General features: G+C 36.3%; 1 protein-coding gene across 4 annotated transcripts in view; it reads right to left on the bottom strand.

Moving 5' to 3' along the window:
• Positions 1-16,957, bottom strand: part of MACROD2 (mono-ADP ribosylhydrolase 2) — a 1,143,457-nt gene that overhangs the window by 980,403 nt on the left and 146,097 nt on the right. For all 4 annotated transcript variants that reach the window (XM_087919277.1, XM_087919278.1, XM_026712814.2 and 1 more), the window contains exon 4: positions 7,794-7,823. In XM_087919277.1, coding sequence (XP_087775403.1) covers positions 7,794-7,823 — 30 coding nt within the window. The remainder of the gene's footprint in view (positions 1-7,793; positions 7,824-16,957) is intronic.

The following is a 16,957-nucleotide window of genomic DNA, read 5'->3' as shown; positions in this document are numbered from 1 at the left end:
AATCAAACAAACATCTTTTGACTTTACTTTTTTGCTTCTGCCTGTATTTTATATTACTGCAAAGAATCTTTTTGAATCTTTTCAATGCGGACTAGATTTGTGCAGTTTTGATTCTAATATCCTTAATATCTATCAAGGGAAATAAGGGAAATATATTTGGTTTCATTTATTAACAACATGATAAGATGAACATCAATTTGAAGGGAGAAAGAGGATACATTTTCCTGAAATGATCAAAAACGGGTATGGGGTAAGATGTTGATTCTTCCAACCACAGAACATATAATTTTTATCTTCAGATGGTGTTACTTTACCAGAGGCACTTCTGGCTAGGAAAAATGTTTTCAGTTTCTGCTTTTAAACGGAGGGAAAACTGCCTCAAAGGAGAGTTGAGGATTACTATTGAACTAGAAAATTTAGACAAAGCCTTGTACCAAGTAGAAATTATCAGCATTTATGGATAATGACTGAAGTGCTCTTTAACAAGATGAAAAAATTAAGTATCTATGCAAATCCAATTCCACTCTCAGTGAAGTAAAATTCAACTTACCACACTTAAAATGTAAAAATGAAGACTCATCACATAACTATCAAAAAGGCAGGAGGAATGTTAAACATTTTGAAATAAAAGTATATAGCTATACAGAAATAGATATAGCTATGCATAGAGCTACGTACATTTATAGACATGCACACTCCAACACCATAACGATAACAAGTCAAAACTATAATGCTCTTCCAATATAAAGTATAGATATATTTTAAATCACCTTTTGCCTCTCCCTTATTCATCTTGTATGCAGTAAACTCTTAATTTAAACCCCTCAATTTACACATTCTCAGGTATAATATCTGACCAAACTTCAAGATATCTGTTATATATGAAAGTAACCCAATGATTACATATTATTTGTTGTTTATATTATCTATATAAGTTATGTAATTTGTTTTCTTAAGTTTTCGCGGGTACCTACATGTATGGTATTCAGCTTTGTTCAGGTATTTTCCCACGTCATTGTAGTTGTACTTTTAAAGTTGTAGCAACGTTTCAGCAGAATCTCATCTGCCATCATCAGGCTTCTGTATAGTGTTCATCTGTGAGTCAGACTTTTATAATGGTTTCAGATTTAAATTTGGGGCAGCCTATTGCTGTGCCAGAATGTTTTTTTCTTCATCCTGATTGGTTGGGAGTCTTGGTCTGTGTTTATTGGTCTTGGAGTTCTGCTTGATTGGTGTTTCTAATATCTTTTGTCTGTTTTGGGGCTCTTTTTGTATCTTGATTGGCTGGCAACATTGTATTCCTTTATTGGAGGCCTTTAGTGCAGCTTGGCTCCGGGTAAATGGACGGCTATCATTTGTTAGGAAGCTAGGTTTCATCTGGGTGCCTGGTTGGGGTGTGTTTGAGCTGGAGGTATCAGGGGGGATCTGTTTCTGCCCAGGTGCTTGTCTGGCTAGTGGTGTGGAGATTTGTTTGTTTGTGAATGCAGGCTTCCAAATGATTGACAGTCTGGTGGAATCATCTCTTCTATTCATGCTCTCTGGTCTTTTTTCAATTTCTATGGCTTCTCTGATGATTCTGTGGCTGGGGTTTTCTATAGTGGCTAGGGTTTTGGTGCCATTGAAGTTGATGCTATGACCTGTGGCTTTCATGTGTTGGACTAATGAGGAAGTGTGTTCCAGCTTTTTGACCGCATTTTTGTGTTCATCCAGGCGGGTACTTATTCTTCTATTGGTCTGTCCAATGTATGTGGCCGGGCATGATGCACAGGGGACTTCGTATATGCCTTGGTTTTCCAGGTCAATTTTATCTTTGGGGTTTCTAAGGATGGCTGCTATTTTTCTGTCTGTTTTGAAGGCAGTCTTGATGTGATGCCTATGTAGTATCTTACTGATTTTGTCTGTAGTACCTCTTATGTAGGGCAGGACAGCTGTTCCATAGGTCTGTTCATCTTCTAGGTCTCCATTATGTCTCAGTGTGTTTTTGTGGAACAAGCCAGTGATTTTGCTTTTGTGGAAGCCGTTGGCTGTCAGTACTTTAGTCAGGGTACATAGTTCAGTCTTTATGTGTGTCTTGTCTGCAAGGCGTTTGGTTCTAGCGATTAGTGTTTTGGCCATGGAGTTTATCTGTGCTGGGTGATGGTGGGATTGGGCGTTGAGGTAGCGCTTGGTGTGTGTTTTCTTCTGGTATATGGTGTGTCCTAGTGTGCCATCTGTTTTTTTGTAGATTAGTACATCTAGGAATGGCAGTTGTTTGTTTGTTTCCATTTCCATGGTGAACTTGATTTTGGGGTGTGTGCTGTTTAGATGTGTTAGGTGTGTTTAGGTTTTCTTTTCCATGGGGCCAAATCACAAATGTGTCATCGATGTATCTTAACCATAGTTTGGGTTTGAGGATGGCATTGGCCAGGGCTCTGGATTTGAATTCTTCCATGAACAGGTTTGCAATGACGGGTGACAGTGGTGATCTCATAGGGGCTCCTTCAATTTGTTTGTATCTTTGTCCTTTGTATATGAAATATGTGTTGGTTAAGCAGTGTTCTGTTAGTTCCATGAGGTATTTAGCTGGTTGGTGTTTATTTTGGATGATTTCAAGGGTCTCTTTTATCGGGACTTGAGTGAATAGTGAAACCACGTCGAAACTTACAAGCAGGTCTTCTTGCTCCACGTGTAGATCTTTGATCATTTCCAAGAAGTGGTATGAGTTTTGTACTTGTGAAGCTGCTGTTTCAGCATGGGGCTGTAGCTGTTTTGCTAAGTGTTTAGCTAGGTTTTGTAGTGGTGCTCCTCTGGAGCTGACTATGGGTCTGAGAGGTATGCCTTCTTTGTGTATTTTTGGGAGGCCGTATAGTTTGGGGCATCTGGAAGATTTTTCTCTTGGGATGATCGTCCGTTGGATCTCTTTGCTCATGTGGCTGGTTATAATTTTCTTCTTGGTTAATTTTTCCAGATATGTGGTTGGGTCCGTGTTTATGGGTTTGTATGTGGAGTCTTGGAGTAGGTCTGTCAATTTTGTTTCATACTCTTTTCTGTCCGTTACTACTGTGGCATTCCCTTTGTCTGCTGTGAAGTATGAATATGCTGCTATCTCTTTTCAGGGTTTGTAGCGCTTTAATTTCTTCTTTCTGCAAGTTGCTTTTGGGTGGTTTGCTTGTGCATAGGATGTTGGTAACTTGGTGTCTTATTTTATCAGCTTCATCTGTATTTAATTTGGTTAGGCTGGATTCTACTGCACATATGATGGATTCTATGGGGATTTTTTTGGGTGCTATGGCATAATTGAATCCTTTGGTTAGGACATCTGTTTCTGTTTTGGTGAGTTCTCTGTTGGAAACATTGTATACTAATTGTTTCAGGTGTTGTTGTGAGTTGTTGGGGGCTTTCTTGTCATGTTCTAATTTCTTTAGTTTCTTCAAGAGTTTATCATTTTTGTAAGTGGTTTCAGTTTCAGCTCTCCAAGTTGTAAGTTGTTTTATCTTGTCCCAAAGTAGAGGGTGGATTTTGCTGCTCAGTTCCAGGTGTAGTGCTAGCAAATCTTTGTTTCACTGATCCAATTGGAATCTCTTACTGTGGAGTTCATTCCTGAGTAGAGCCATTTCAGTTCTTTTCAGGATACGTTTAGTGACTGCTGTGCTGTGCTGTGATGAAATGTTAATTTGAAGCAGGTTGGTGTTGTATTGTTGTCTCTGCAGCTGCATAGGAATTTGTGGTCACATACTATTCCTGCTCTTTTGATTTCCAGCTTCTCATAGGTTTTGATCTGGGTGTTTATTTCCTCCCCATAGAGGTTTGATATTTGTTTTCTTAAGTTTTCGCGGGTACTTACATGTATGGTATTCAGCTTTGTTCGGGTATTTTCCCATGTCATTGTAGTTGTGCTTTTAAAGTTGTAGCAACGTTATGTAATTTATGTATATTCAGGTTATTTAAATAATTATGAATAATACAACTCAATACAATCAATCAAATGTTGATTATGGTTATTATAGCAGCATAGAATAAAAGCAAGAAAAGTTACACTTATTTCAATAAAGTACTATAAAATTAGAATCCTAACATATTCCTATAAAATTTGTAATATTAAAACTAAGACTATAGACTGAAGTGGAGCCTCTGAAAGACATAACAAAGATGTAAAAACAAATAAAGATATAGATAAAATGAAATAGGAATTTTTAGTAAGTTTATCTATGCTCAGTACGATTTATCTGCTTGTGAATTTTAACTGCTACTAAATAAATTTTAACTGCGGCCAGGACATATTTAGCTACATTGTGTATTCTATAGTAAATAGTTCATCTGAGAGGAGAAAATCAAGAAAAAAATCTTTCATTATGGCCTATAACACATGTCAATAAGAGAAGAATGAAAGTTTTTGATTGCATTGAAAGAGAAAGTGTTAAAGAACAGGTGTGATGGCCTCAATAGTACTTGTGAACAAGAATATTTTTAATGTCACTTTTATTAAAGATTTTTACATGAATAAAGATAAACATGAACAAAATACAGATGTGGTTAAAAGAAAGAGAAATGAAAGAGAAAAACAGAACAGAAAATTACTTTAAAAAACTATTCCAATCTTCTTTGCAGCTGTTACAGAAATAGTATCACTCCTTCCCACTTTAAGATTATATCACGTAGTTCACTTCTACCAACATTCAATCCTTTTTAATTGGCAAATTTAGAAATCATCAACAGTTTCAGCATAAAGTCCATAAAGGGTTTCCAATTTTTGTAAAGTACTTACTATCTTTTTCCTGATTAAACAAGTTGATTTTATATTATTTTCTTTTGTACAGTATTCTGTTCTTATTAATCCTTAGTTTACTAATAAAATATTGTTGTAGAACCTGGTTTCCTGCCTTTCTCCTGACAAAGTGCCCAAATTTATTTCTTAGTACATTTTCATTTCTTAGGTTAATTCTATGTGGCTAGATGTTTGATATATTTAACTATTTCCAAAATACTTTACAGTGAACAATATGCCAAATTTAACTGATCCTTAATATATTTTAAATTTTCATAATTTAAACTCTACACAAGTTTTTCACTTCCACTTAGTTTTGAATCCTCATAATTATATTTCACTTTAATCTTCTCCCAAATCATAGGAACACTCATCAGGTGATGTAGTTGTTCTGAAGTTTGGGAGATTTCTATAGCTGTAAAAATAATTGTATTCCAAAAATGAGGTTTGGGTTATGCCAGTGGCTTTAAAGCAGGCCCCACCTGAGGCTGAGAGTTTGATGTTTCTTCTTTTTCTCCAGATGCTCCACTAATGGTTTACCTGCAGATTCTCTAGTTCCTGCAGATTTCTTCATGAGAATAAGTCTTCTAGAGAACATGTGGACAATCCCTATCCAGAAAAACTCTGTTGATCTGAGCACAGCATGAAATCACAGTCTTTACTTCATCAGTGTCTCCATTCCTCATCAGCTCACTATCTCCCCCACCCCTTCAAAATTTCTATGCAGACATGATCTTATATGTCTGAGACTCTGTAAAACTCCCATTAAGAGCTGTGGGGGAGTAGCACATCAAACTTGGCTCTGAAAAGGCTCTTTGTTGTACAGGGGATGCTCAGGTAATTAAACATTTGCCTGGTTCCCATCTGGATCTAGTTATTTGAGCTAGCATAGGCTGGAATATGGCTGACCTCATTCTGAAATTCTAGAACTAGACCCTTTCTCTAATAATTCTTCTGGCCATTCCAAATGGAGCAGTTGCTCAAGTGCAAGTCATAATGGATTAAGTTTCTTCAGAATTCCTTGTTGCCATGAAGATTAAAATTGGTCTGTTGGGACCAATGTAATAAATTCTGATGGGAAAAAGGAGCATTTGAACCAAGTGAGTATTAACAGCCATGTTGTTACTTCCAATTTTGTTATCCAGTTTTATTTCTGAACATCAAATTGTTCACCATATTCTAGGTGTTTGATTTGAAAAAAAACAACCCTGCATATTCAGATTTAAAACACATTACGTTTTAATGAGTATCCCTTCCTTCCAATCAGTCTGTTGACCGGTTGTTTTTGTATATTTCAAACTGAAATATACAAAAGGTTTAGATAACAAAACTAGATGAGAGATTTCTTGGAAAAATTGGAAGAATTTGCTATACCATGTGTTGGAAGAAATATCCTTCTGGGTTCAGTTCCAAGTGGGGAAAAAGACACTGGAAACATGGAGGCTGTTTGCAAAGTTTAATGGTGGACATGGCCACATCGCCTGGAGCTCCAGAGTGAAAAGGAAGAATGATCACATGCTTCAAGGTGAAGGAAGAGATCAAGAAAAGGCTGAGGTGCTGAGAGTGCCTGGGTTTTATAACCTTTGTTGGGATTTGAATTGGAGCTTGTATTCTGATTGGTTGTCAGACTCCCATGAGGCTATCCAGGGGCAACTCTATAGGCTGTCCTGAGTTCCAGGCTTGGTTGAGTCTTCCTGGATGATAATGCACTTGAAAGGGCTTTTGAACAATTGCTATAGCTTTACCTGGAGATCTTTGTTATGTAAAGTATTCTGGCCCAGGCCTTAATGGCCCACCCATTAACAAAGGTGGGCATGAGTTTCTGCTTCTGAGTTTCCACTCGTTTTAGAGGAAATATTCTGCCTTTTTAATATTTCGCAGGATATTTTATTTTTCTAGGAGTGGGGTGGGTGATAACTTCCTACAATAGCACAGTCATATGGAAACAACTCTACCTGATAGCTTACCTTACAATCATCCCAGGATCATTTATTCCCTTTTCCTTCTCTGAAGGTAATTTCAGGGCAGTGCCTCATGCAAACAAGCTATATATTATTTTTCTTCCAATTAATAATAATGATAGTAACTTCATCAAATAAAATGATGTGATATATAAATAACTATTCCATGACTTTACAATTCTGTGTAGAAATAAAACCAAATACAAGTCTGTTCCAAAAATAAGAATTGAACAATACTGCCAGTCAGATTAAGAGTGCATCCATTGATTCTGACTCCCAACACTTCAAGCAGTTTAATTTTGTTTCATTTCCATTCAGAGAAATAGACTGAGATCTCCAGACCCCTCTCAACAATAGCCAGAAAATATGCTTAGATATCTGACAACAGCATTTGAAAGATATCCAACAGGAAGGCCACCTCCTCCTCCCTCCTCCTTTTATTTATTTATTTTTTTGTTGGAATAAAATGAGCAATACAAATGCCAAAAATCATCTTCATGTTATTCTTTTTGCTAAACTGCTTCAATAGTTTTGAAAGCTATAAAATTAAAAACACAATGATTAGTTTCTTAAAAAAGAAAAAGAAAGAAAAAGCAAGGGGAAAGGAAGAGAATATTACCATTTTTTCTGAACAATTAGAGTGACATTAAATTTAATAAATTACAAGTATGTAGTGTCTCAATAGATCAGTGTTCAGAAAACTGGAAATTAGATATATTTTTATTCACTGTACATCTAATTTAGCAGCAGCCTGTCATCTCAACACATTTAAATTCTGTCTCCTCACTTTCTCTCCGAAACCCAGCTCTTCTTTCAGAGTATAAAACCTGTTGGTGGTAATCACTTTACAATCATGGTGGAATTTAATCAGATCATGAAAACGTAAAATCTAACCTTTTATTAAATAGCAATGCCAGATTTGGTAGCCCAACAAGATAAATACAATTATTTACATTATTAAAAACTGCAGACATTTAGAATTTACACATTAGGCAGCAATTGTCTAACTGTGATTCAAACATTTAATCTTAAATATAGATTATTTCTTTCAATACCTGAGGCAAAAAAAAACAAAAACCCAAACTTACCACCACCTCCTCCAAGAAGACTTGAATTAGCTGTGGGGAAAAAACAAAAGAAACCAAAATTATATTTCCAAATAGCTATCCTTACAGCACATTTTTTTAGAACTATAGGAAAGGTAACATTTTTACCCTGTTCACTTTCTGCCTTGATACAAGTCCTTTAGGAATTCCAAAATGATGTGCAAAGTATTATATTGCTTCTCTTCCAACCCAGCATGAAATGAGAGTGATGTACTAAATTCATCTTATTAAAATTGCTCCGACCCTCTTTTCCTGCAAAACATGGTAGGACTTGTATTCTAACTACATCAAAGTTTGCAGGAGGGAAATGATTAAGGATTCCGTATCAGACAAAAACCTTACATCAGGGTAGCCTCACAAATGGCAAATAATAAACTTAAACATAATAAAATATATCTGATAAACTCAAACATGTTTTCTATTTCATTTAAGAACTATGACCTTCATACATGGACATGCACTCATAACACTCAAAATATATTTATTACAGCAGCATATATCATGATTTCACTTTCACTTCCATATTATTGTATACAAGAATTTTTGATCATTTTAAATCATAATGTAGTCCCTAAATGTTCATAAAAATCTCAAATTGAAATGTTACCATTTTAAAGTATGACAACAGAGAAATGTATGAGAAAACTACTGGAAGCCAACCCTGTTAATAATTAATACTATCAGTTAGTATAAGTATAATATAGCATAATATAAAGTTTCAACAAATGCATTTAATTTACCTATCCAATAAATCCCATTATACTATTAGCCAGTTTTAAAATAGTTGCATGTCAAAGACCTCAACAGAAATGAGAACTGTAAATTTGCTGGACATATGAACATCTATTTAAAAGGTAGGCACTAGAGACCACACAGAGTTTAAGGAATCATAGTGACAGTGTCACATAATGAGGCAAGAGATTTTTCTAGAACCAATACTATGGGGGTACCTCGTAGATTTGTTTTGTCAATAGCATTATTACCCAGAATGTGTTGGAAGAAAAATCCAGTTCCAGTTCCAAGCCAGGAATAAAATAGAGGCTGATTGAAAATAAAGTTGGTTTATTAATAAATAGAACCACCAAGAGCATGTGATTCTGAGACAGCTGACAAAATGGAGTTGGGAGTGGGTGGGTTTTATATCTTTCTGTTTTCTGTTCCTGTGCAAGATGTCCTTTAATATTCTAATGGCTGTTGTCAGATTCATATGAGGTCATGGCTGGCTCTATAGGCAGAAGGGAAAATGCAAATCCTATGTGTTTGTCTGAGTTAATCTTGTCAACCTAATTGCTTATCTGGAGTTTCTGTCAGGCCTAGTCTTTCTGAATGGAATACCAAATCTGCATTTCTAAAAGCTGGCCTCCTCAGTTTCTGCTTGGGGCAGGGAGACTGGGACTGGTTTCTGCATCTCTTAAGATTTTTATTTTTTTTCATTTCTCCTTTAGGGGAAAAATTATATCCTTCCTTTTTGATATTCCCCAAAATAATTTCATTCTCTAGGAGGATGCGTGGATGCTGACTTTCTATAAATGTCCTACAACATCTTGCATTATCATTGTCAGATTCAGTAACTCTCCTTAGGAAGAGATTCAGAAGATGCCTCCTAGAAACAGGACATCTCCCAGGGATCAACCATGATGCCTAGCCAACAACTGTTTCCACTGTTCCAGCCTTGGTTCTTGTGGACTATGACCCAAACAGAGTTTTTCCAACCTGCTGTTAAAAACATTGATATCTAAAGATAAACAGTGCCAAACAGAAAGATATAGAAGTGCTTGGCTTGACAAGAATGACCTGCTGAAGAAAACCAGGCCTAATTAGGCCCAGTGAGTTCAGATGAGTCCAAAGCCATTGGTATTTAGGAAACAATTTAAGCTTCATAATTATGTTGGAGTAATGCCAATCCATGAAGGTCTCTGTAAATTTCTCTCCTAGAACTTCTAGCTGCCTTGATTTTTCATTGAGATTTGACTTTTTATCTTTGAACTTTATCACTCTTGCCTCTTCTTGACACACAATTTGCCTGTCTTGTTTGCTTATATTTGTTTGAAACCTGGATAAACTACACAGTGTTGAGACTAAGCAGGTGTATTTATTAAAACCTTAAACCATGTAAAAATACTACACTTTGCAAAAAGCATGAACAAGGTTCAATAATAACATAATCCCTGATTTCAGTCTTGTAACCCAATCAATATGGTTCAAAAGGAAAAAAAGATGAAGTAGAAAAATGGCTGGCCAAGCGTTAACCTGGAAGCAAAAGCAAATAATTGTGGTGCTGTTGCTAAGAAAACTATATTGATGCCTCCATCAGAATTCAGGTTCACGTAGAGGGGGTTACATACACACACACATACACACATACACACACACAAATGCAATGATCCTTTCAGGTAGGAAGAGAGAAGCAACTTCCTCAAGTTGTTTTTTTCTTTGACAATCTATACAACCAGGGAAACTTGGCAGTTCCAATATATTCTTTAGAGGATGTGCAAATATTAGTGCCTCTTTATTTCCTGGCCAGGGATGATAGTGAAAACCAGCAAATTCTTTCCTACAGATTTTCACTAATGTCCTGGTGTAAAAGATATGCTAAGGTATGCAGTTTCAAATACAGTTTAAGAAAACTTGGAAAATATTTATTTTTGTGGCAAAGAAAAACATAACTGAATGCTTAATTCCATCAGTTCCAATTTGTTCTTCAAATATTAAATTAACATTTGGAACAATGCAATTAAGAAATGATAAGATGCAAACCATGGTAACATAAAGAAAGTCCAAATTGTAATACTTGAAAGTGACAGATATGTAAATTATGCACAGACAGAATCATTCTATATCTTTAGCAAAGCCCAGGCATGCCTTCCAACAAGAACATACAGTGCCAAACTCTTTATCTAAGACCGTAATCCAAGCACTCAGATATAACTGACAGGAAGTGGACTCTTTTACAAGTAGCAACCAAGCCCAAACACATGAGTAATAATTTGGGATAAAACTACATTGAGCAATGTAGGATGAAGGGAAAAAAACCCCACCAGAAGTATTTGTACTAATGAAACTAAAAGAGAAAGGGAAAAGAGACACTTAAAATTTAAAATATTAAGCTTTAAAACCACTAACAATAAGAAATCTCAACCACAATGAATTACCAAACTTTGTTCTCCAAATCCACAAGGCATAATTTTGCAGTGAAATATTGCAATGGGTCAATCTATTTTTTTGTTAAATGTTATCAGATCTGAATCAGATTGCCCCTACAAAACTGGAAGACTTCTTTTCACTGGTGATGGAAGTGATGCCAATTGAACAAGGCGGTAGGCCAATTATTTTCACCTTCCATTCCTTTATTTTGCATAAATCAGAATAAGTCTGTACAAATCCTGTTAGCAAAAGTGCCCCCTTGGATCCACACTTCAGTAACACAGAAGAGCCACAGCAGCTCAACTTGTACAGCTGCTTGGACATTAACCGAAGCATTTTTGAGCACTAGGGAAGCTAGTGAAACAATGCAAATGTAACAAAGGAAGCTATTATAAGATAAATATGGTATGTTTTTCATAGAACTGTTGAACGTTGTTTTTAAAATGTGTATAAATTGTCTAAACATTTATTTTGAATGTATAGCATAAGGGTTATAGCGGAAAAAATACTTCAAGAGCATTGCCTGTGTTATTGATAAATTATCAGTTTACTGTTCTGTACCTCCTTCATATTATCTATCATCAAATGGCTTTTATCTTTTAGAAAAGAAAAACATGTTACATTCCCAGCTTTGCGTTTAACCATTTACTTTCAAATGAAATGGTTCTATATCTGTTGTCAACAATAGTTTTGGCTTTTTTAAAGGTTATATGAAATTTTGGAAGATTTCATCTCAGGAGAAACTGATACATAGTACAGTACAAAAGGCCCTAGTAAATAAACATTACAGCCCTGTTTTTTCTTTGCTAGTATATGTATCTGACCACCTCCAGCTAAAAAGAGGAAAAATCATATTCTCTTTTATTATTATTATTATTATTTGGATGAGATTGGTCTATTTCCCCACAAAGGAGAAAGGGCTGATTTCCCTGGTCACCCATCTTAATGCTACATGGTCAGAAAATGATGCTGTAGAATTTATTTCATTTTTATCACCTTTTTTCCTTTTACCTCCCAGTAAGATGAATGGATTGTGGAAGTCCTGTCAGTCTTATTTGTTGAGTTACAACATTCAATATCAAGCATTTGGACCAAGGTAGGAAGTGAAGCCCAGATGTGGATTCAAAGCACTTCTAGGAGAGGAAAATACTTACGCTTACAAAAGTTACTTTAAAAAAACACACTACTGTTGAGAAAATGATTAGAATCCATACTCTATGTTTAACATTCAAAAGAAATATTTCATATTTTCCCCTTGCAAACAATGTTTGATTTTTTTAAACATTTTTATAAGAATAGAAATCTAGAGATAGCAACAGTATATTAAATAAATACTTTTTAAAAGTTCATATTTTATCACATACAAAAAAACAGGAATCTCAGCTTCAGGAAATAAAGTATGGAGGTACACAATTTTCTTGTCTCTTATATCCAAATATAGTGACATATCACCACTTGACTAGAGAGTAAATATAGCAATTCTAACTTCCATTTCCAGTTTTATCCCTGATTAACTGTAGACTCTTAAATTCCAATTATAAAGAGCATAATGATTTATTTCCCACAGCCAGCCTTCATGTCTGAAAGAGGAGTAAGCAGCAAAATCCACCCTCTACTTTGGGACAGGATAAAACAACTTACAACTTGGAGAGCTGAAACGGAAACCACTTACAAAAATGACAAACTCTTGAAGAACCTAAAAAAATTAGAACATGACAAGGAAGCCCCCAACAACTCACAACAATACCTGAAACAATTAGTATATAACATTTTCAACAGAGAACTCACCAAAACAGAAACAAATGTCCTAACCAAAGGATTCAATTATGCTATAGCACCCAAAAAAATCCCCACAGAATCCATCATATGTGCAGTAGAATCCAGCCTAACCAAATTAAATACAGATGAAGCTGATAAAATAAGACACCAAGTTACCAACATCCTATACACAAGCAAACCACCCAAAAGCAACTTGCAGAAAGAAGAAATTAAAGCGCTACAAACCCTGAAAAGAGATAGCAGCATAATCATACTTCCAGCAGACAAAGGGAATGCCACAGTAGTAATGAATAGAAAAGACTATGAAAGAAACAAAATTGACAGACCTACTCCAAGACTCTACATACAAACCCATAAACACGGACCCAACCACATATCTGGAAAAATTAACCAAGAAGAAAATTATAACCAGCCACATGAGCAAAGAGATCCAACAGACAATCATCCCAAGAGAAAAATCTTCCAGATGCTCCAAACTATATGGCCTCCCAAAAATACACAAAGAAGGCATACCTCTCAGACCCATAGTCAGCTCCAGAGGAGCACCACTACAAAACCTAGCTAAACACTTAGCAAAACAACTACAGCCCCATGCTGAAACAGCAGCTTCACATGTACAAAACTCATACCACTTCTTGGAAATGATCAAAGATCTACACATGGAACAAGAAGATCTGCTTGTAAGTTTTGACATGGTTTCACTATTCACTCAAGTCCCGATAAAAGAGACCCTTGAAATCATCCAAAATAAATACCAACCAGCTAAACACCTCATGGAACTAACAGAACACTGCTTAACCAACACATATTTCATATACAAAGGACAAAGATACAAGCAAATCGAAGGAGCCCCTATGGGATCACCACTGTCACCCGTCATTGCAAACCTGTTCATGGAAGAATTAGAATCCAGAGCCCTGGCTAATGCCACCCACAAACCCAAACTATGGTTAAGATACATCGATGACACATTTGTGATTTGGCCCCATGGAAAAGAAAACCTAAACAATTTCCTAACACATCTAAACAGCACACACCCCAAAATCAAGTTCACCATGGAAACAGAAACAAACAAACAACTACCATTCCTAGATGTACTAATATACAAAAAAACAGATGGCACACTAGGACACACCATATACCAGAAGAAAACACACACCAAGCGCTACCTCAACGCCCAATCCCACCACCACCCAGCACAGATAAACTCCGTGGCCAAAACACTAATCGCTAGAACCAAACGCCTGGCAGACAAGACACACATAAAGACTGAACTATGCACCCTGACCAAAATACTGACAGCCAACGGCTTCCACAAAAGCAAAATCACCGGCTTGATCCACAAAAGCACACTGAGACATAATGGAGACCTAGAAGATGAACAGACCTATGGAACAGCTGTCCTGCCCTACATAAGAGGTACTACAGACAAAATCAGTAAGATACTACACAGGCATCACATCAAGACTGCCTTCAAAATAGACAGAAAAATAGCAGCCATCCTTAGAAACCCCAAAGATAAAATTGACCTGGAAAACCAAGGCATATACAAAGTCCCCTGTGCATCATGCTCGGCCACATACGTTGGACAGACCAATAGAAGAATAAGTACCCGCCTGGATGAACACAAAAATGCAGTCAAAAAGCTGGAACACACTTCCTCACTAGTCCAACACATGAAAGCCACAGGTCATAGCATCAACTTCAATGGCACCAAAACCCTAGCCACTATAGAAAACCCCAGCCACAGAATTATCAGAGAAGCCATAGAGATTGAAAAAAGACCAGAAAGCATGAATAGAAGAGATGATTCCACGAGACTGTCAATCATTTGGAAGCCTGCACTCACAAACAAAAAAATCTCCACACCACTAGCCAGGCAAGCACCTGGGCACAAACACATCCCCCGATACCTCCACCTCAAACACACCCCAACCAGGTGGGTGTGATAGAAAAACGCCCACACAGCATGAATAAACGAGATGACACCTCCCGCCTACCAGCCATTTGGAAACCCGCCCTCATGAACAGACGAGTACCTAACATGAAGAATGACACCAGACCCACACCCATGAGGGCCACACAAGATGCCACCACCACACTTCCACGTAGAAAGCAGACTCACACCCACACAGAAGATGAGACACGACCACGGACCAGAAGCCGCACTGCAGCTGCATCACTACCCACTTCAAACCCCTCCGAGCCATACATGAAGTAAACTGACACCCACCATGAAGATGCAGCATGACCACGAACTCGAAGCCAAACAGCAGGATCACAGCTCACCAGCTCAAATCCCCCAGCAACTAAGACTAACCTGAGCACAACCAAGCCCCCACCTGAATAGAACATGCCTCCAGCCAATCAGAACACGGCCAACCCCCAACCAATCAGAACACAGCCAAACCCCCTACCAATGAGAACACACCCCCACCCAATCAGAACACAGCCAAAACCCCACCCAATCAAGTCACACCCCCACTAGCAGTTAAAAGGAAGAAGCAGCTGCAAGCTCACATCACTCTGAGAAGGACAGAGCCGAAGACACAAGCCTGAAGATGATGAATGAGACTTCATCGAAACGTTGCCTAGATACTTCCAATCTTACACGGGAGAAAACCCGACCACACACACACACACACACACACACACACACAAACACACACACGCTCAATTCAGTGTTGACTCAAGCAACTGCCTGAACAAATTCCTACAGCTTCCCCAACCCCACTTTGTTTATACTGCTTGAAGTGTTCACAAACAAAAGAGAGTAAATGTTCTGAAAATATCAATAATTCATAAAGAGCATTATAAGAAGCAGCTCCCCAATTTTCTCTAAGTTTAATTTCTACTAAACGTAACAATCCCAAGTTTCAAATATCAGTTGAAAATTACTTTATACTGAAAGTGCTGCAGATTTTATATTTATATTTGCAAGCATTCACACCATATGTTTCAAACATTTCTGATTGCACAGTACAAGCACTTGTCATTAGTCAGAAAAAGTTTTGTGGGAATATACATTTTAGATGACATTTCATGATGAATAATTTTCATAATTAGGAAACAACTGGCAGTGAGGTTTCCAGTCTGCCCATATTTTGGAAATGGGCTTCTTGTGGCAGAAAGAGCTATCAGGATAAGAAAAAATATTGTGGAGTAAAACTGTCAAAGAAAATCAAAAGAAATGTTTTCTCTTCATCAACATTTATGCCATTTTATATGAAAAACAATGTTCTTCCATGTAGAGATTTATTTACATCCTGGATCTGTCATTTATGACATCCTATAAGCATAATCATTTTATTAGACAAATGGGAAATTTTGCCATTCAAAGCCATTTTCCATATGAATTTTAGCTCATGTGAAGGAGCACTGATTAATATTACCTCACAACAAATGCAGAAAATATGTTATATAATCATCTATATAATTTATATTACATTGTTTTATATTATATTTGCAGCTGTTGATACATTTAACTGCTTACAAAACATTTAACATTCTGAATGTATTTACTGATTTTGATCTAGTTCTCAAAAATCTTTAAGAGGCTGCAATTATTTGGCTCAAATGGGGAAACAATGTTTATGAATGTAGTCCTGACTTAAATTACATGATAAAATTATCAGGAAAAACAAAGAAAAATAATTTAAATGCATAAAATGGAAATAAATTATATAACTCACTCTTGGGACCTATTCTGAAAAAGGTATTAACAAAATTCTTCTCAGTACTAGTTACTATCTTGTTTCAAAAATATGTTTAAATAAAAACTATTGTTGCAGCATAAATACTTTGAGTTATTAAACAAAAGGCATAATTAGAAAATACACATAATGAATAACAGAAAACTATTTAAGTATTTAATTGGCATTTGCCCATATCAACATCCATCATAACATTTTCCTATCCTTGAACTCTGCAAATTATTATTTTAAAGACATCATAATAAATCCCTTACACTTTCAAGCAACTGACAATCTTGAAAATAGATTGCAAACCCTTTTTTGTTTCAAAGCAGTATTATTTAATCTCTAATTAAAGATGATTGCTTTAAGTCTACTTTTTCAGCTTCCTTAAATTAAAGAGCTTAAAAAATGGCATGTTTTATTTACCAGGTCATTCCTCCTTCCTGATTAAGATACTAGTTGTTTTTATAACACAAGTAAAATGAGTTAATTGTACAGAGTGGGAAGAAAGTAAATATTTAATAACAA

This window comes from Pseudonaja textilis, chromosome 1 (assembly GCF_049901715.1).
Source record: "Pseudonaja textilis isolate UNSWEBS1 chromosome 1, rPseTex1.2, whole genome shotgun sequence".
Classification (NCBI taxonomy): Eukaryota; Metazoa; Chordata; class Lepidosauria; order Squamata; family Elapidae; genus Pseudonaja; species Pseudonaja textilis.
The sequence above is the reverse complement of the archived record's forward strand: the minus strand, read 5'-3'. Positions and strand labels throughout refer to the sequence as shown.